General features: G+C 45.8%; 1 protein-coding gene across 3 annotated transcripts; it reads right to left on the reverse strand.

Annotated features, from left to right (window-relative positions):
- Positions 1–1,002: 1,002 nt before the first annotated feature.
- Alox15b (arachidonate 15-lipoxygenase type B) lies at positions 1,003–8,615 on the reverse strand. Of its 3 annotated transcripts, XM_046422196.1 has the most exons (14): positions 8,469–8,615; positions 8,155–8,380; positions 7,861–7,942; positions 6,062–6,184; positions 5,677–5,780; positions 4,312–4,484; positions 3,946–4,092; positions 3,650–3,853; positions 2,606–2,692; positions 2,296–2,465; positions 2,013–2,134; positions 1,816–1,916; positions 1,567–1,737; positions 1,003–1,182 (listed from the first exon to the last, which is right to left on the reverse strand). In XM_046422196.1, exons 1-14 carry the CDS (start codon positions 8,613–8,615, stop codon positions 1,003–1,005), a joined length of 2,037 nt encoding a protein of 678 aa, XP_046278152.1. The 3 variants fall into 3 exon arrangements, with proteins under 3 accessions (XP_046278152.1, XP_046278153.1, XP_046278154.1); XM_046422197.1 differs by lacking the exon at positions 2,606–2,692; XM_046422198.1 differs by lacking the exons at positions 2,013–2,134; positions 2,606–2,692 and having other exon boundaries at positions 1,816–1,917; positions 2,310–2,465.
- Positions 8,616–19,317: the final 10,702 nt, after the last annotated feature.

The following is a 19,317-nucleotide window of genomic DNA, read 5'->3' on the forward strand; positions in this document are numbered from 1 at the left end:
AGACAAAAATCTCAAAATGAAAAATAAGAAGGACTGGGGGTGTAGCTCAGTGGTAAAGCACCCGTGGGTTCAATCCCCAGTACAAAAGAAAAAAAAGAAGATTAAAAAATATTAGTGAGGCTCAAAATCTAAAGCACTGATAATATTATCTGACTATAATATTAGTCAGAAATGAAAATCATCAGGTGAATTCAAAAGAAGTCATTTGTTTTAATGAATGTTCGCTAAATCTGGGCCACAAAATAAATAAATAAATAAAATTGAAGAATTTGGAATTCCATCATTGCAGATGGAATCAGGAAGGCAAAGTATGATTTGTGATACATTAATAGTTTCTAATTCCCTGGAAATAGAATCTGCTTTAAAATACACTTCGGGGCAAGTTCTGAGAAACAGAGGAGGGCACTGCCTGCAATTGGCCCTTGGGCCATGTGTCCTTTTCCTTCTATCTTCTAATGATCCTTTCTCAAACATTCATTCATTTTAAAGCTGGGACAGTAGGTCATGATCAACCTGTTGGGCAGTCTTCAGGCTGAGCCACTTCTTGTGTGGTCCAGCAGCCTACATGATGGCTGCCCTTGAGTCAGATGACCATGCTGCCTGATTGGCTGTGGTCAGTAGGCCAGGATCATTTCCTGGTTACAGTCCAAGGTAATGGAAGGCAGAACAAAACTAGTAAAACCCTCAAGGGAGTTGTGCAGGCACTTTAAGGCTTAGAGTCTCCAAAGGTTTGTCATCTTGTGCCACAGGATTCTGTTCTCTGTGGGTGTTTTCTTTGTCTTTTGGGGGTCTGGGGATTGAACCCAGGGCCTCACACATGCTAGGCTAGCACTCTACCACTGGGCCACACCCCAGCCCTTTGTTTCTCTGTTTTGAGGAGGAGGAGGGTGAGTTACACAGTTGTCTCAAGAGAGGCACTCTGGGGCCTGTTTCTCTTGGGGATCCTTTTCTGTGATGTGGTCAGAAGGACATATGTCACATGGGACTATGTTCTCCAGGGATTTAGATGGAGACGCTGTTCTCAATGAGGGGAGGGTCCAGGTAGGGGTAAGGCAATGCCAACTTCTGGTTCCGCTCCTTAATGTCCCTTGAGATCTGGGTTAGGTGGTTCTGGAAGGCGGCAATACTCCTCTGTGGGGCCTCTTCTGTGAAGTGTTCATCTGGATAGGTGCCCAGGGGCCTCTGGAGACCAACCACAAGGTTGGGTGAGGAAGCTGCCAAGGTCCCCATCTCCTGAGAACCTGTGACCCACCTTAGCTTGTTCTGGCCCCAGTCCCCACTGAATCTCATCCACACCCCTCCCCTTAATCCTTCTTCTTAAGTGATGATATCTGCAGGAAGCTCTTGGGAATTTTTAAAGTTTTAAAGGAACATATTGCCTTTGAAGCTAAGGGTGACTCTATACATCATCTCATTTGGCCACTTATCCTACATTGTGAGGTGCTCAAAGCTTGTGTGTCCCACTGGGGGAGGTTCTGTGGGGTGAAGGAACCCAGCTCTTGATGGCACAATTGGGTCTGTGCCAGGGAAGATAAACACAACACCGTCCTCTATGCCCATACTCACTTGGTCTCCAGGCTCCCGACTCAGCAACCAGAGGGCAATGATGATATCACATGTGGCATTGACTGGTGGAAGGGTGGCTATGAAACCCTCAGGCTGTGCCTGGCCTTTGGAAGTGGGTGGAGGCAGCTGCATAGTGGGCGGCAGGTTGGGCATCCAAACACTGGAGTCAAACTGAAGAGGGAGAGGGAGAATAAGGTGGAGGAGCCCCCACCCTTCATCCTGTCACCCCTTGTACTGATCTTCCCTTACCTGGCCTGCACTGACGGCTGAGTGCTGGGCTGAACAAGTGAATATCACCATGGTGACATATCGCACCAGAGCTTCCTGGGTGTCCAGTGAGGAGGGCACACCTGTGGGGACAGCTGAGCTGGAGCTGGGGCTGCTAGGGTCCTAGGACCTCTCTGCAGAGGTCAGAGGGTAGGGCCTAGGGGTTGGGGGCCCCATACCTGAGCTCTCCCGGTCTAGGAAGCCCTTGGAGAATATCTCCCTCACCCAGGCTTGGAGTTCTTGGTCATCTCGGACAGATGCATCGCTTGGGTAGTAAATGCCCACAATTTCAGAGACGAAGCTGCAAGAGGCACTAGGTTCAGTTCCTCTCTGAGAAGTTCCTCTTACCCTAAGAAGCACCCTGCCCAGTGTCATTCATGTCTTGGCTTCTCTGGACCCTCCCTCTCTTTTCTAGTCTTCCTGCTTTTCCTGTCCCCTGGTTCCCTGGGAATAGCCCCTCACCGCTCCACTGCCCCCCAGATCTGCATCCCATCATCCCGGTAGTAGTAGTTTGGGATGTCTTCAACTCCTCGGGCCCGGATATCTTCGGGCAGACACAGCACAGAGTAGCTCAGCTGCTCCATATTCCTTTGTATCAGCTCAGAGAAGCCTACAATGCCAAGGCCTGTGGACTGAGAGACAAGGCTCCTGAGCACTAGGACTTTTTGGCTCCAGAAGCAGGAGGCAGCCCTGATACTGGAAAGTTAGGGCCACTCCCACCCCAGAACCCTTGATTCTTCCAATTGAAGAAACGTCCGAAGGCAGTTCTTACCCTGTCTACCACCTGGCCAGGGGCGATGAGCAGCTCACGGGCAAGCGTGTTGATATACAAGGTATACTGTGTGTGTGGAATCAGCAACTGGTAAGGGGAAGGAGAGGGCAGAGCTGCAGATGGCCCCAGATCTGCCCCACAGAGGTACCCACTAAATAAGTCACTGAGAAAGAGACTACAGGTACCAGAACAGGCAGCTTGGGACAGGGGTCAGTGCTCCAGACACCAAAGCAGAATTTCCTTAGCATCTTTTTCTAGGCCTCCAAGTAGCATCCTTCCTCTCTCTGAGCACTAGATCATTTTATCAAATGAGCATTCTGATTTGGACGAGCCCTGTGAGCTTCCAGTTCTGGCAGCCTGTGGTTTCCTATGCCCGGGGCAGGAGAAGCACCATAGGCCTGACAATATAGAACTGTCCCCCAGAGCCTATTTCTGAGTGCCAATGCTAGAAAACTGCATATAGTCAGAAAAAAAAAAAACAAAAACAGGCTGGATTGACTAGAACAGAGCAGGGTCTGCGTCTGGGGCCCAGAATATCATCTCAGTGGGAATAGAGTCTGTGCCGCTTTGGGAGGAGGAAATCTCAGAGGAGATGCTTCAGGTCCATGGAGGAAACAGATTTATGTCATCTGAAGGCTCAGCAAGGCTCAGGGGACCTACACAACAACCTGAGAGAATAGCCCTGGAATAACCTGCAGGAAACCTGCTGGTCCCTCAAAGCGATGTTCTCACTTTGGCTTCTGCCAGCCCCTTTCCTGGGTCTGGGGCTTCTCTGGTGATCTCATCTGATCTGCTTTGAGAAGAGAGCCTCTCTGAGGCATGGCATCCACTTTGCCCTGGCTCAGGGTTTTCCTAGAAGGAGGTTCCCAGAAGAACTATGCAGAGAGACACTGCTGAAGTGGGATGGGACCTCTGCATTCCAGCCTGGGAAGAAAGGAATGCCTGAGCAAAGGCCACTCAGAAGAAGCACTGCAAGGGGCAGGACAAGGTGCAGAGACCTATAGGCTTGGGGCACAGTCTGGGCCACCCTGATGAGTTACTAACCTTGAAGAGTGGGTGGCAGGAGGGCAGTTGGCGCAGTGTGGCCAGGGTGAAGACCTCAGGCAGTAGGTGCGCATGCAGTAGATGTGTGAGGGCCTCGTGGACAGAGAACTCAGCATTGCGCACCCAGGTCTTGGCCAGCAGCCAGTCCCACTTATCATCAGTAGGTAAGAAGATGGGGTTGTTGGGACCGGGGGTCTGGCTGAGCTGGGGGGTGGGGAAAGCAGCGAGGAAAGAGGCAGCAATGAGTGTCTGTCTGCGATGGTGGGACCTGCCCTTCTCTATCCCCAGGTACAGACCTGAATGGCAAGGGGCAGCAGAGGCCCATTCCCTGGGCTCTGGTATAGCAGGGTCATTGGGGCTGCGGAGAACTGAGGCTTTCCATTGATGACATTGGTACTGACACCAGAGAGGATGCCGTGATCTACCAAGAACAGGGAGCCCTTCTGTGGAGAGATAAGGGGAGCTGGGGCTAACACTTGGTTTTCTAAAGAATGAGGGGTAGGAAGCAGGGAGAAGATTTAGGGCTAGGAGAGGAGTGTGTTTTGGGAGAGGATGTTTCTAGGCATGCAAGAACAAATGTGAGTGTACCCCTCCCTCTCCAGCAGGGGACAGGCCTGAAGGCACTGAGATGGGGCTGGCAGAGCTTAGGCTCTGGGCCCCACCTCCAGCTCAGCCTGCAGACTAGTCCCAGGGCCCAGTATTGGGGCCACCATGTCATCGGTGACTGGGAAGTTCTTTGGGAGGCTGCGACAGCGGTGGATCAGGACAGGGTTGAGGCCATTCAGGAACTGGGAGGCGAAGAAGGTGTCATCCTGCCAGTGCTCAAACACATATTCTGCATGGGGATGGGGGACACAGGGACCAGTCACCCCAGCGCCATGAGGTTTCCTCCTGACCTTACAGTCTAGTTCCCTTTGTAATTCATCATGAGCAACCTACAGTTTTCTCAGGGTGACCTCTCCTGGCCCCTTGGCACCAGTTCCTGCCCATTCACCAAACAGAAAATCTTAGTGCCCATCCCACTGTTCCCCATCTGCCTGACATTCTCTGGGATGACTTGCCAGCTTCAATTACAAAATATCAAAGATAGAACATAGGTTCTTCTCCAACTCTGGACCCTCCCACTGCCTAGCATCCTGGGGAATGGCAACTCCATCTACCTGGTTGTCTGTGGCAGAGTCCAGGATCTCTCTTGGCAGTCCCCTCTGCTTCCTCCCATCAAGTCCCTTTAATTTTTCCATCCTCAGGACCTTTTGGCCTACCTGTCCACTCAGTTCCTACTGCTACTGCCTTGCTGAGGCCATTATCCTCTGCTGACCTTAGCCAGAGACTCAGCTGATCCTCCTGCTTCCACTCTGACCCCCAACCACCCCCACATAGCACATCTGGCCATATTAGTCCCTACCTGGCCACAACTCGATAGTCTCACACTGAACTGTGGAAAGGCACAAATCCTGTCATGGCCCACACAGTCCTGCACCATCTGGGCCCTGGCTGCCTCTCCAGGCTCCTCTCTGACCTTCCTTCCCTCATTCAATCTCCTTTGGCCACAGCAGTGATTTTGTTCCCTCTGATCCTTCCATCTTCAAGCCCTTCCCTTGGCCGTAGAGAGCTCTCCGCTCCACACCCCATCCTTGGCACTGTGAATGCCTACTCAACCCTCTTGAGAAAGCAAAGCCCCCCTTCAAGCCAGGGTGGGTCCCCCTTTTACATACTCCTGGAGATAAGGGTCATGTCTCACAAATGACCCTAATGATTTGCTTTTGAGTCTAATTAACATCCACCAGTTCTATGTCCACAGCCCCAAGCCAGTGTCTGATGGGTAGTAGCTCTAGAAATGCCTGTTGTATTAGCACATCAGGGATCCCCCAAAGTCCACATTCTCTTTTTATCTCTATGGGGAAACATAAGATCTAGGAAGGGACAGAGTCCCACAGAGAACTGGCATTTGGTTTTCTCAGATTCCTAACATTCTTGGGAGCTGATGTCCTGGGAAGAGGTCAGGAGCCCTGTGCCAAGTTCCTCACCAGCTGCTGGACTCTTCCGGAAGTTGAACATCCTTCTCATCTCCCTCAGACTCCTCCAGAGCCCTGTGCGGTCCAGAAGTCCCTTGATTTTTAGCTCTGCAAAACTACCAGAGGATGTGAGGGATGGGAGGGAGCAAGAGACCCTGGAAGACCCTCCCCAGTCACCTGGCCTTATCCTTTCTAGAATCCTAAACCAGCTTTCAGGTTTAGGATGAGACTCAGAGGTGGTCAATGCCCCTAAGGTAGTCACTGCCTATGGGAAGTGGTAGTGGGCAGGAAGCTGTGTAACCCATATCACCAATAGCAGGGGAGCTGAGTAGGGGAGGGCAGAAGGCAGGGGTGGTAGGGCATCTAAGCCAATGTAGGAAAGGGTGGGCATCCTCACGCAGAGCTGCCTTTCATGTAGAATTTGGTGTTCTTGACTACAGAGTACTTGACGTTGAGGTCCAGGTCTTTCGCAGTCGCCTGGTCAAGGCAGTGAGGCCAACCTGGGCTGTAAGTCTTCCAGCTAAAGGGTGGAACAGGCAGGTGATCATTAGGAGACTTCAGGAAGCCCCTGGACTAGGGCAGAGGAAGTCCCCTTGTGGGTCCTGGTCAAGCCAGCCACCTTTTGCAAGCAAGGACCTTCCTGAGATCTGCCCTTCTCCTTGGACCACAAGGCTCAAGGGAGCTGCATATTCCCAGTGAGATTTCTCCCTGCTCACAGTTGAATGGTCTAGAGTTGAGCATCTGAGCAGAGCTAGGCCAATCAGAGTCCTTCCTAGGGAATTTGAGATTGGGGCAGAGCCAGAAAGGTCGTCTCTCTGTGGCCATCTAAATTACATTACAGCGTGTATATAGGGATTGTCAGCTATGGTCATATCCCACTGTGTGGACTGGGAAACAGAGAAAGCTGAAAGAGAGATGAGAAAGAGAAGAGAGAGAGTTGGGGGGGAGGGAGGGAGAGAGAGAGGGAGGGAGGGAGGGAGAGAGAGAGAAGAAGAGAGAGAGAGAGAGGGAAGGAAGGGAGCATCTGGGAGGGAGTTGCCTTGATTTTTGGCCCAAGATCTGGCAACCCTCTTGCCCCTATTTCTGTAACCACCTCTGTGTCCTGTTGACAAATTCTCTCTTTATCCGACTGCTAGTTGGAGTCGGTTTCTCTTCATGCAAGCACACTACTCTTGACTAATACAGATGCATCTTGCCGAGGGAAGGTAGTCATGAAGCTGGGGCTGTTCCTAGGGTTTCAGTTACCCTTGGCAGGCATCCCATAGAGAAGCACTTCAGCCTTCACAGCTTGTGGGAGTTGCAGTAACTTACTCTGCTTTGGTCTGAGGCGTGTCTAAAGCTCATTATCAAGCAAATCACACGGCCAAAAACCTTTGAGTGATCTGGTAAAATCATGTTCCAGAAAACTGAGGACCCCTCCAGCCAGTCCTTCTGTCACTCATTCATTCTTTGGTTTATTCAAAAACTGAGCTTTCAACTTCAAAGAACAATTTGCAATTAACGCACACTACCACCAGGTGGTGGCCAAACCCTACTTCTCAGATTTTAAAGTGTGTGTGATTCACCCCAGGATCTTGGTAAACTGTAGGTGCTAACGTAGTAGGTCTGAGCTAGGTTCAAGAGGCTGCATTACAATATATATATATTTTTTATTAGTTGTTGATGAACCGTTGTTTATTTATATGTGATGCTGAGAATCGAACCCAGTGCCTCACACATACTACTCAAGCTTCTACCACTGAGCTACAATCCCAGCCAAGAGCCTGCATTTTCTAACAAGCTCATGGATGGCATGGATCTCCTGGGGCTTGTGTGGTGTGTTTCTGGTTCTACCCACATTTCTGGAGGGATACAAGCCGATGTGTAAAAGCCCAAGGGTAGGGGACAAGCATACAAGGGTATGGCTTTTACAGGAGTGATTTTCAAACTTCAGGGGCCACCAGTCGTCTGAAAGACTTGTGAGACAAAAATTGTTGCCCACCCCCCACCCCACGAAAAGTCCAAGTCAGAGGAAGGAGGTGCCTGAGAATTTGCTTTTCTAACAGGTGCCTGGGTGATGCAGATGCTGCTGGTTCCAGAAGCAGCTTTCATAGGAGAGGACAAGACAGGGGTATTAGTCTGTGTCGTCAACAGCGATTCCAGGCTGTCCCTCATCCCTTAAGTGTCCCCTCCCTGCAACAGTAGCTCTCTCCTCACCGGTACATCAGCTGCCTGGACTGGAGCTCCTCCTGGCGTTGTCGCCGGAGGATAGAATGGTGGTCCGCCCAGGAGACCTTGGCTGTAGAAGACAGGAAGGAGAAACCCTCCTATCTTGGATCTCAGCCACCCTCTCCTCCACTGTTGCCACCCTCCACCAGGTCCCTTTCCCCCATTTTTCTCCCAAGCCGGGCTGCCACTTCCCCTTGCCCACCGCCCCCACCATGTTCTGCTGCAACGATCCCCTTGCCCTTCCCCCAACACCAGCACCCCCCCTCCCCCCCGCCTCTTCACCTGCCCCTTCTCGTAGCAACAGGTCCCCTGCTCCCTCCAGCCACTGATAGCAGGGGAAGCGGAGTGGGATGCCTCCTGGTGGCTCCAGCTGGAACCAGCGGCAGAACCAGGCGTCGTCCGGGGCCAAGGGTCCAAGTGGGCGAGGCAGAGCAAGGGGTGCCTTGTGCACGTGCAGCAGCAGCACTGGGCCCACGTCGTGGGGGAGCGTCACCTCGAAGTCCTCCTCCTAGTTTAGTAGGTTTAGTATGAGGAAGGGTAGTGCCTCCTGCTCTCCCCGCTCCATCTCCACCTCTGCCCACCCACCACGCACTCACAGCGCCCGCAGTGAACTCCTTGCCTAGGTGGTCCAGGGGCAGCAGGGGGCTCTCTCCCCGCCTCCCCACGATGCAGACAGATACTTTATCCCACGTGCCAGCCCCGCAGGCTTTCCCAGTGGATACTCTTATCCTAAACTTGGCCATGGTGCCAGCCCGAGCCTGCATCTCTACTGCGTGCACAGCTGCAGAGCTGGATGGCTCACCGTGGAAGCAATGCTCTGCCTCTACCTGGCTGGGCCCTATTTAGGCAAATCTGGTTGTTGCCAAGTCTCCAATGGCCCATGGGGCCACTTCTCCGCCCTAAAGAGCATGACTGGATTAGGCGGGGAGGGGCGGGGTTGATGCTGGAACCTGACCCAGAGGGAAATGGGTTGAGCAGGAGAATCCACAGAGGTGGGACAGGGAGGGACTGGGCATCCTGAGATTTGGGGAACAGGATCTTTCGGTGATGGCAGCTGTCCAGAATTGAAACGGAGCAGGGATGGGGAGGGTACATTCTTTCTTGCCGTCTTAACTTCAAAAGTCTGCGCATGCCCTCCTCTTGGCTTCCTACAACTCTTCTTGAATTATATGTATTCTTTTATTTGCTTCAGTGACTGATTTTGAGAACCAACTATTCCAGGGACTAAATTAGGTGTCTACAGGCCCAAAGAAGACCCAATCTTGGCCCTGATGCAGATTAAAAACAGCTGTAAGAGGGCTGGGATTGTGGCTCAGTAGTAGAGTGCTTGCCTAGCATGCATGAGGCCCTGGGTTCGAACCTCAGCACCACATAAATGTAAAATAAAGATATTGTGTCCACCTAAAACTAAAAAATATTGTACATACTAGAATTTCAGATAATGATGAATGTTTTGAAGAAAATCAAACAAATTGTTGTGAGGACATGAGAAGTGGTGGGGTGAGGAAGAAGGCCCTCAGAGGTGCAGAGGGAGTGACGTGGGAACAGAGGTCTGTGAAAAGGTATGACTGGGGAAGAGAATTTTGTGCAAAGACCTGCCTGCTCAGAAGTCCTGAAATTAGGAAGAGTTTGGCTTGTTGGAAGAGAGAAAGGGTTGGAGTGAAAGAGAGAAAACAAAGATGTAAAGGAGAAGTTACAAATTTTGGCCTTGGAGGCAATACAGATTTGGGCCCTCTGATCTGGAAAAACTAAGTTCCACGTGCCCATTAGACTTCCATGAAGTAACCGTTTCAAACCCAGGTTTAGAAGCTCATCTCAAGATGTGGTGGTGCTTACCTGTAATCCCAACTACAGAGGGAAGAGGAGTTTGAGGCAGGAGGATGTAAGCTGCAGGCCAGTCTGGGCAAATTAAGGAGAACTTGTCTTAAAATAAAAAATAAGGAAAAGGCTGGGGAATGTAACTCAGTGGTACAGTGCCCCTGAGTTCAATCCCCAGTACTGAAAAAAAAAATGAGGAAGAAGCTCATCTTATAGAAAAACCAAAGTTTGATATTAATGATGGAGAAAAAGAAAAAAATTATTCAGTGAGAAAGAATGGAAATGTGGGAACATATGCTGTCAGATCAACTTCTTAACTCTTGGGAGTTGAGGGGTTTCAGATATGAGATAGGAATAGTGAGGGAGAGAGATAGGCTAATAAAGGGGAAGAATATGTCTTTTTCTGGAAATAAGCAGAGATCTTTCAGGTGCTATTCCTTTCATGGTCTCTTGTTTCCTATCATGGTGCCTGGTAGGTGTTTTTAGTAGGAAAGAGTAAGAGAGAGACTAAGCAAGTCTAGTTCAAGTTAACTTTATATTATAGTTATAGATAAGACATTTCTCAGATTATCAACCGGTATACATGTAGAGCTGAGTAGAATCTAACCCAAAAGCTAGGGCAATAAGAGACATACAATATGAACACAGAGATGCCAAGTGTTTTCATCCCATTCCAGGTACCCCTCAGACATCTGTAGGCCCAAGTGAAGAGTCAGTGTTTTCAGCAAAAGCAGGCTTTGCTTCCCTAAAGAGTAACCTAGGCAACCATTACCATCATAAACCACACTGGAGGTGTTATCTATAGCAAATCTAATGGGAGATTAATAATCAATTGCCCAGCTGTGTGACCTTCAAAATTAGTGATTTTTAAGTATCTTAACTAATTTTAAGTCAAATAAGACCAAGTGAAACTAGTGGGTTTATTTATATTTTTTCCAGGTAACAAAACCTCATCTATGTTAAATGGTCAGGACTAGCTGGTATGTACGTGCGAGTCAGCAGCATACAGGTGTGTCTAAGCCACGGACTAGTGATCTCTAAGCAGGAAATATAGGAGAAGAAGAGTGAGCCATCTGTGTCCTGAGGCAAATCCTCTGAGATTTGGAAGTCATGCAAAAGAGGAAGAAGCAACAAAGACTGGTCATGGAGTATGTTAGACAGCGTTCTGTTACTGTAACAAATACCTGAGATAATCAACTCCTAAAGGGAAAGGTTTATGTTGGTTCATGGTTTTTGAGGTTCTAGTCCATTATCAGTTGGCTTCATTGCTTTTGGGCCATTGTTGGCCCAATGATCTAAAAGCCTCCCACTAGGCCCCGCCTCCTAAAAGTTGAACCACCTCCTAATAAAACCTCTCTGGAGTCTAAGCCTCCAATACATGGACTTTTGGGGGATATTTAAGATCAAAACTATATCAGTGAGGTAGGAGAAGAACCAGGAGAAGCTGTTTCATGAAAGCTGAGAAGAGACTGGGCTATTGTGTTGCTAAGAGGCTGACCAAGAGGAAGACAAAGAAATGCTCACCGGATTTGCCAATCAGGAGGTCTTGGAATTTGTGCTCCCAAGGGATGAGTGCAGTTGAAGGAATCAACCCATTTCTCTGCAGTTGAGTCAGGCTCAGATGACAGAATCTCACGGTAGATTAGGTGGCCTTGCTCAGAGCAATATCAGTGTTGTGATGGGGATGGCAGCCAGGTTGGAGGGATTGAAGAGTGACTGGGGTGGAGTTCCAGCTAAACACACACACACACACACACACTTATCTCTACCCTCCTGAAACCCCACTAAACACCAGGTTTAAAGCATAAACTTACAACCACAAGAAAATGAAATGGTGATAATAGCAACTGATGGAACAGGAGAAAGGTAAAAGCCCCAGTGGTCAGTTCCCACTTGAAAACTGCTCAAGGTCTTGGGATTGAGAGTCAGACACCTCTGGGAGTGGTGTGTTTGTAATGCTGAAAACAAGGGTGATCAAATGAAATTATTAATTAGATGCAGATGGGACCTCTTCCCACACCCTGCTGTACCTCTCACAACCAGTAGGTAACGACCCTGTCCAACCTCACAAAGACTTATTTTCTAGAGATTGAACTGAAGCAAGTCTAGACTTGCAGAGGACACCAGCTAGAATGGAAGGTGGGACGTGAAACTTAAAATCAGAGGCTGAGTTGAGTCTTCCACTGAACAGTGGGAGCCCCTATCAAACCTCTTCCCTGTGTGGACTCTGCTTGAATCCCTGCTTTCAGTTCTTTGGGAGTATAAACGTAGAAGTAGAATTGCTCATCATACCAAGAAATGGTGACACTATTTTCCACGGCAGCAGCACCGTTTTACATTCCCACATCAGTCAATACCTGTTGCTCCCGTTTATCCACATCCTCACTCAGGTCATTATTTTCTGTTTCCTTGATAATAGCCATTCTGATGGACATGAAGTATTAGTTGAGGTTTGATCTGCATCTCCCTAATGATTAGTGATGTCGAGCGTAAGTTTCATGTGTTTGTTGGCCATTTGGAGCAATGTCTGTAAATGTCCTTTGTCTAAATCATCCATTCTTATTTATTATCCATTGCTAGGTCAAATTTTAGATTTAGCATACGAATCATTAGAAAGAATGATTTTCACATTTAATTTACATGTGGAATACATCTGTGTAGACATTTGCATATGGAATACATTCCATATATGTTAAATATTTTTATTTGTGGATCACTCATAATACAAATCGTTATTATGTGTATTCTATTCATGTACCCATGAGCAGTGAGTCTATGTGGGCAATAGTTTTTTTTAATAGACATCTCATTCTAGAATACATTATTGGATGTTCTGTTTTTGTCTCCTTTTCAGTTGTATAAATTTAAATGCATCTATTTTAAAGGAAAGTTAGTATTATTACTGTTAATTGATATACTTTTCACTTCCCATAATAGAATAGAACAATAAAGGTGAATGTGGTGGGTATGATTAAATTCCAGGTAGATTCTGTTGCCTGCAGCCAGCTCCCTGTTCCAGAGGAAGATAATCTAGTACTAAAGTCTTGGTGCTAAAAACAGAGCAACTCCTGGTTGACCCTTCTGCCTGAGGTAGTTAGGGTTAAAAGAGAACTGATGTGTGGTTTTGTGTCAATTAAACTTGAGATCCTGTGCTGAGCATTGTGACTTGCACCGGAGTATTTGGGTGCTTGTCAAAAATGCCAGTTGCCAGTTGAACCTCACAACAGGAAGGCAGCATTTCTGGAAGTTCTGGGGATGAATGTACATGTTCAATATGCACAGATGGTGATTCTTCCTTAGAGTCACTGCCCTTGAGCATTTAATTTTTTTTTTTTGGTGTGTTGGGGATCAACCCAGGGTTTCACACATCCTAAGCAACTAATCTACTACTAAGCCCTAGCATTTAGATATTGGATTCTGTTTTACAGCCCAAGATGGTCACAGAGAAATCAAATGGGAGGTATTATCCAACCCATTGAGAGATGAAGAAATCAGAGCTCTGACTGGGGAAGCGACTTATGTGATGTTTAGAAATGTCAATCAAATTCTGTGTACCCCTGCTTTGAACCTCTGGATGATTTGAGCTCCCCTCCCCTCCCTTCCTTCCTTCCTTCCTTCCTTCATTCATTCATTCATACTTTCCTTCCATTCTTCCTTCCTTCCCTGAGTCCTCTTTTTCTTTTTAAGTTCTAAAAATTCAGAGCAAAGTTATAGATGCAGGCCTGGGGGTGTAGCTCACTGGTAGAACACTTAGCCTGCCTAAGGCCCTGGGTTTGGTCCCCAGCACTGGGGATTTAAAAAAACTACAGACGAGTGTGGCTTTTTTTTTTTAATATTTATTTTTTGGTGTAGATGGACACAACGTGTGGTGCTGAGGATCAAACCTGGGTCCTGCCCGTGCTAGGCAAGCGCTCTACCGCTGAGCCACAATCCCAGCACCGATGAGTATGTTTTTTAAGAGTCAAACCATTCTATAAGTATATTACCAACAAGAGCTGCTCCCTACTCTACTTCTGCCTTTTCTATCTCATCAAAGCCAGGGATTCTCACTCACTTTGTTGATAATCTTGGTATTACTACCACATGTGAAAATAGTATGCATGTATCATTTATTGAAAAGCTTTAGGCACATTTTGGCTTCCCGCCACTGAATTCAGGATTTCATTCCTTTATCTGGTGTTGCCTCCATTAGATTTTCAAACCCTTCTCAACTCCTGTTCTTCTAGTATAGTTTCATTAGAACTATGTGAACTGGCATTCAATGTTTGCATAGTTTTACTTTTAGTATTTTATATTTAATTTTTATAGTTCTGGAGATTGAACCCAGGGCCTTGCACAAGCTAGGAAAGCACTGAGCTATGTCCCCAGCCCTTTTTATTTTGAGACAGGGTCTTGTTAAGTTGCTGAGGTTGGCCTTGATTTTGCCATCCTCCTGCCTCAGCCTCCTGGCATGCCAAGATTATAGGCGTGCACCATTTCACTTGGCTGATTACATGATTTTGATTCTGTACCTGCTATTTATTCATAGGGGAGCCTCAAAGTATATTATAGTAATTATTTTGCCATCCCTACAAAACATTTTGTCACTCTAGATAATTATGTTTATTATTCATAATCTTGTTTTCTATATATCTTTCATTAATTGAATCCAAAACTTCATCTCTCTCTCTCTTTTTCTTTTTGTACCAGGGATTGAACCCAGAGGGGCTTAACCACTGAGCCACATCCCCAACCCTTTTAAAAATATTTCATTTAGAGACAGTTGCTGAGGCTGGCTTTGAACTCAGGATCCTCCTGCCTCAGCCTCCAGAGCTACTGGGGTTACAGTCCTGCACCACTGTGCCTGGCTCATCGTTTGTCTCTATCGCCCTTCAATATGATCACATTAAATACTGGATCAGTTCCGTCTTGCCCAGAAGTCTCTCCCAACCCCTCAACAGGCTGCACTGTTTGCTGCGCGCTGCTGTTTGGTTGTCATTCTGGGCTCTTGCTTCAGGGTTATCCACTGAGTTCCTTTTACCTCTTTGATGCTAGAGCATCTGTTTCCTGTATCCCATGTTTTGTTCTTTCTTGGCTGTTTCATGAGCATTTCCTGTAAGGGTGCCTGGGAGGGAGAAGTTGTCAAGACTCTCATGTCTGGAAATGCCTATCATGGATCTGAATACTTGCACAATCGTTTGGAAATCTTTTTATTCAGAGTTTTGAAAGCTCTGCTCTACAGGAAAAGCAGCATTGCTATAAAGAAGCCTAAGTCATTTGAATTCCTCATTCTTTTCATATAACCTGATATCCTTCCCCAGAAATTTTCAAGATCCTTTGTCCTCAGCTTCCATTATGTCACAATGGCAAGCCATGATATGGTCTGTTTTCATTCAGTGGGCCCTTTCAATTTTTCTTTTCTTTTTTAATTGTAGATGGACACAATATCTTTACTTTATTTATGTATTTTTATGTGGTGCTAAGGATGGAACCCAGTACCTCACAAATGATAGGCAACCACTCTACCACTGAGCTACAACCCTAGCCTGGCCTTTTAATCTTGAGACTCACATTCTTCATATGGAAGATGTCTTGAGTTATTTTATTATTTCTTTCTCTTCCTTTTATCTATTGTTCCTTTTTTGAATTCCTATGATTAAGATGTAGGATTTCCTGAACTGGTCCTTCATTTCTCCATTTTATTTTATTTTTGTATGATTCATTTTTAAATTTTTAAAATTTATTTTTAGTTGTAGATGGACACAATAACTTTATTTTTATGCGGTGCTGAGGATCCAACCCAGGGCTTCACACTTGCTGGGCAAGTGCTTTACCACTGAGCCACAATCCAGGCCCTCCATTTTATTTTTATTTATTTAACAGCACCTGGCCATTTTCCATTTTATTCATTGTTTCTCCATTTTATTTTCTCTCCCATTTTCTATCAAGTTGCCTTTTGCTCTATTTTCTAGTGGATTGTCTCAAATTTCTCTCCTAATCTTGTAGAAAATTATGAAGTTTTTTTTTAAGGAATCCTAATTTTTTTTCTCACACCATTCGTGTCTTCATACATGTACTTAGGTTAATGATGCCTAACTCAATCCACCGTCTTTCCTGCCCCCTCCCTTCCCTTCCCTCCCCTTTGCCCTATTTAAAGTTCCTCCATTCCTCCTGTGCTCCCGCCATCAACATTATGATTCAGCATCCTCATATCAAAGAAAACATTTGGCCTTTGTTTTTTGGGGATTGGCTTATTCATTTAGCATGATATTCTCCAACTCCATCCACTTACTTGCAAACGCCATGATTTTACTCTCTTTTAATGCTGAGTAATATTCCATTGTGTATTTATACCAAAGTTTCCTTATCTATTCATCTACTGAAGGGCATTTGGGTTGGTTCCACGATTTAGCTATTGTGAATTATGCTGCTATACACATTGATGTGGCTGGGTCACTGTAGTATGCTGATTTTAAGTCCTTTGGGGTAGAGAATAGACCAAGGAATGGGATGGCTGGGTCAAATGGTGGTTCCATTCCAAGTTTTCCAAGGAATCTCCATACTGCTTTCCAGATTGCAGCAATTTGCAGTCCCACCAGCAATGTGTGAGTGAGTGTGCCTTTTTCCAGGAATCCTAATTTTTAAGATAAAAAGAATAAAATAAAACTATGTTGAGAAACTGGAAAAATCCACTATAATGCTCAACATTTTTAAAAAATTAAAAATATACGCATCTGTAAAATCCTTAGATTTGATGGAACTAAAATTATTGGAAGTTAAAAACAAATATTTTGGAGCAATGTAGAAATTGCCAGGTAGCAAGTTTGGTGTTGTATCTGAAGAAAAAAATGATATTACTGATATTGAAAGTAGACTTAAAATATAGAAAGTATGGGGCTGGGGTTGTGGCTCAGTGGTAGAGCGCTTGCCTAACATGTGTGAGGCCTTGGGTTCAATACTTAGCACCACATATAAAGTAAGTTAAAAATCCATTGGCAACTAAAAAATATTTTTTAAAAAATAGAGAAAGTGGGAAAGCAGAGATAATCCAGCAGAGACAAGTGGCTATTAAACAAACTCATCTCTTATGAAAATGTAGCAAGATCTCATTTTCCAGGTTGTCTTAGTTAAATTTAACAATGTGAATAAATTCTATTCAAGGCATAGGAAAAAAAATTTCCCTGCTAATTCTTCCATTGAGTTTTAACATTTTTCCTTTGGTATTTTTAATTTCAAGAGCTATTTTTTTGTTCTGTGTATATTTTAAAAATAGTATCCTGTTTGTGTTTCATGATTGCCAGAATTTCTCTGAGTATTTTGGATCTTTTTTGGTTTCTGATATGCTTCTTTGGGTTATCTATTGCCACAAGATAAACCACCTCAACTCATAGTAGGTTAAAACAATAAGAACTGTTTATTTGCTGCTGATTTTGCAGTTTGGGCAGGGCTGCTTTAAGTGTCAGCTGGAGTCCCCTGTACAGCTAATTCCCCTGGAAGGTAGACTGGCATAGACCTATTAAGAATGACTTCACTTTCCTGTCTGCAGTGGCAAGTGCTGGCTGGGCACTTCTCCCTCATTCTCATCATTCACTACATGGTTCCTGGATCCCAGGAGGTCTCTGTAGCCTAGGCCATGAATTGGCAGAGTCACTTCTGATGCATGGCATGAGTCAAAGTCGGTCACAGACCAGCACAGAACTTATGGGAAAGAAAAGAGGCTCCACCTCTTGATGGAAGGAAGATTTTTTTTTTTTTTGGTAGTACTAGGTATTGAAAGGGGATATTCTATCATTGATCTACATCATTGACCCCCCCCCCCTTTTTTTAACTTTGACACAGGGTCTTGCAGGCCTCATACTTTTGATCCTTCTGTCTCAGCCACCCCCAGTATCTGGAATTACAGGTGTACACCACCACACCTCGCTTACAACACTGTTTTTAAGTCATCTCTTTACTGCCCTTTTAATGGGGGCTGGGAAGTAGATAGAAGTTCATGTTTGTGTTAAATCTTCCAATTTTGACCAGAGTAGCTTAGGATACCAACCTGTTGCATTTCTTCATCTCTAATTCCCCACAGGTTCCATCAATATCACCTTCTACTGCTGTCTGTGCCCACTTGGCCCTCTGTATCTGTGAGCTTTGCGTCTGGGATGTGCACTATGTAGTCAGGCCTATGATGGCTGCACCTGTATTGAACATGGACAGGATTTTTTTCCCCCTTGTCATTACTCGCCAAACAATATAAGAATTATTTTCAAAGCATTTACATTGTATTAGGTATTATAAGTAATCGAGAGATAATTTGAAGTGTATAGGAGGATTATGTAGGCTCCATGCAAACACTATGCCATTTATATAAGGGACTTACGCATTCACAGATTTTGGAATTTGCAGGAATCCTAGAACCAATCCTTTATATGAATGTAAAAGGACCACTGTCCTTATGTTGAAGCTGGGGGTATCTTGACAGAGCTAACATCTAAGTTCCCTTGGCTGAATTTTGTGGAAAGTTATGAGAAGTTTAGGGATAAGCAAAGAGGTGGGCCCTGGTAAAATGATTGTTTTTAGTTTATTTGTTTTACATCTATCTTATTTGTTTCTCTAAGCTTGCAAAAATTATTTGTTAAAAAAGAAGAGTGACAGAAGGTAGGGAAGTGGAAAGAATGAGGATGGATTATTATTTTAAAGGTTTGGCTATGAAGGGGAACAGAGAAATGGGACCACAGTAGGGGATGTGGAATGAAAGGAGAGTTTCTTTCAAGATGAGTGAGTGTTCTCAATGATTCTCTGTTCTGGCCTCCCCCCAGTAGAATGACTAGGGGTGTTTCAAAAAACAATGCCGAGGTCCCTCCGCAGACTTTGGGAACTAGACCCAGAACTTAGGCTTGGTTTTGTTTTGTGGTCTCAGGGATTGAGCCCAGAGGCACCCTACTACTGAGCTATATCCCAAACACTTTTATTTTTTATTTTTAAGACAAAGCCTCACTAAGTTGTGGAGGCTGGCCTCAAACCTGGGATCCACCTGCCTCAACCTCCCAAATAGCTGGGATTACAGGTTTGCACCACCCTGCCCAGCCCAGGTATCAGTAAAAGCTTCTTAAAGCTTCCCTGGTATTAATCAGTTGACAAAAGTATCTGAGGTGATCAACTTAGAAGGAGGAAAGATTTATTTTGGCTCACAGTTCAAGAGGTTTCAGTCCATGGTCACTCAACCCCCATGGTCACTTAGTCTTGTGGCACAACTGTACATCATGGCAAAAGTACATAGCAAAGGAGGATTGTTCACCTCATGGTGGCTGGGAAGCAAAGAGAGAGAGGAAGAGGCTGGGGTCCCAGTAACCCCTAGAAGGTCATTCTCCCAATGATTTAACTTCCTCCCATTGGTTCTTACCATTTAAGGGTTCCACCACTTCTCAGTAGTACCACAGACTAGGGACCAAACCTTTAACACATGGGACTTTGGGGAACATTCCAGATCCAAAGTACAGCACCTGCAGATTCCATTGAGAACCACTGCCCCAGAAGCATTTTTGAGTCATTAGGAATGAGGGAGGGAGGTTGATGAAGGAAGAAAAAGGACCCATTTCAGGCCGGGACCCAGAGTCCAAGCAGGGACACTAGCAAGAAGTAGGACATAACAAGTTCAAG

The sequence above is a fragment of the Marmota monax genome, unplaced genomic scaffold, assembly GCF_021218885.2.
Source record: "Marmota monax isolate L192 unplaced genomic scaffold, Marmota_monax_Labrador192_F-V1.1 WCK01_AAM20220418_F8-fsc00243, whole genome shotgun sequence".
NCBI classification, from domain to species: Eukaryota; Metazoa; Chordata; class Mammalia; order Rodentia; family Sciuridae; genus Marmota; species Marmota monax.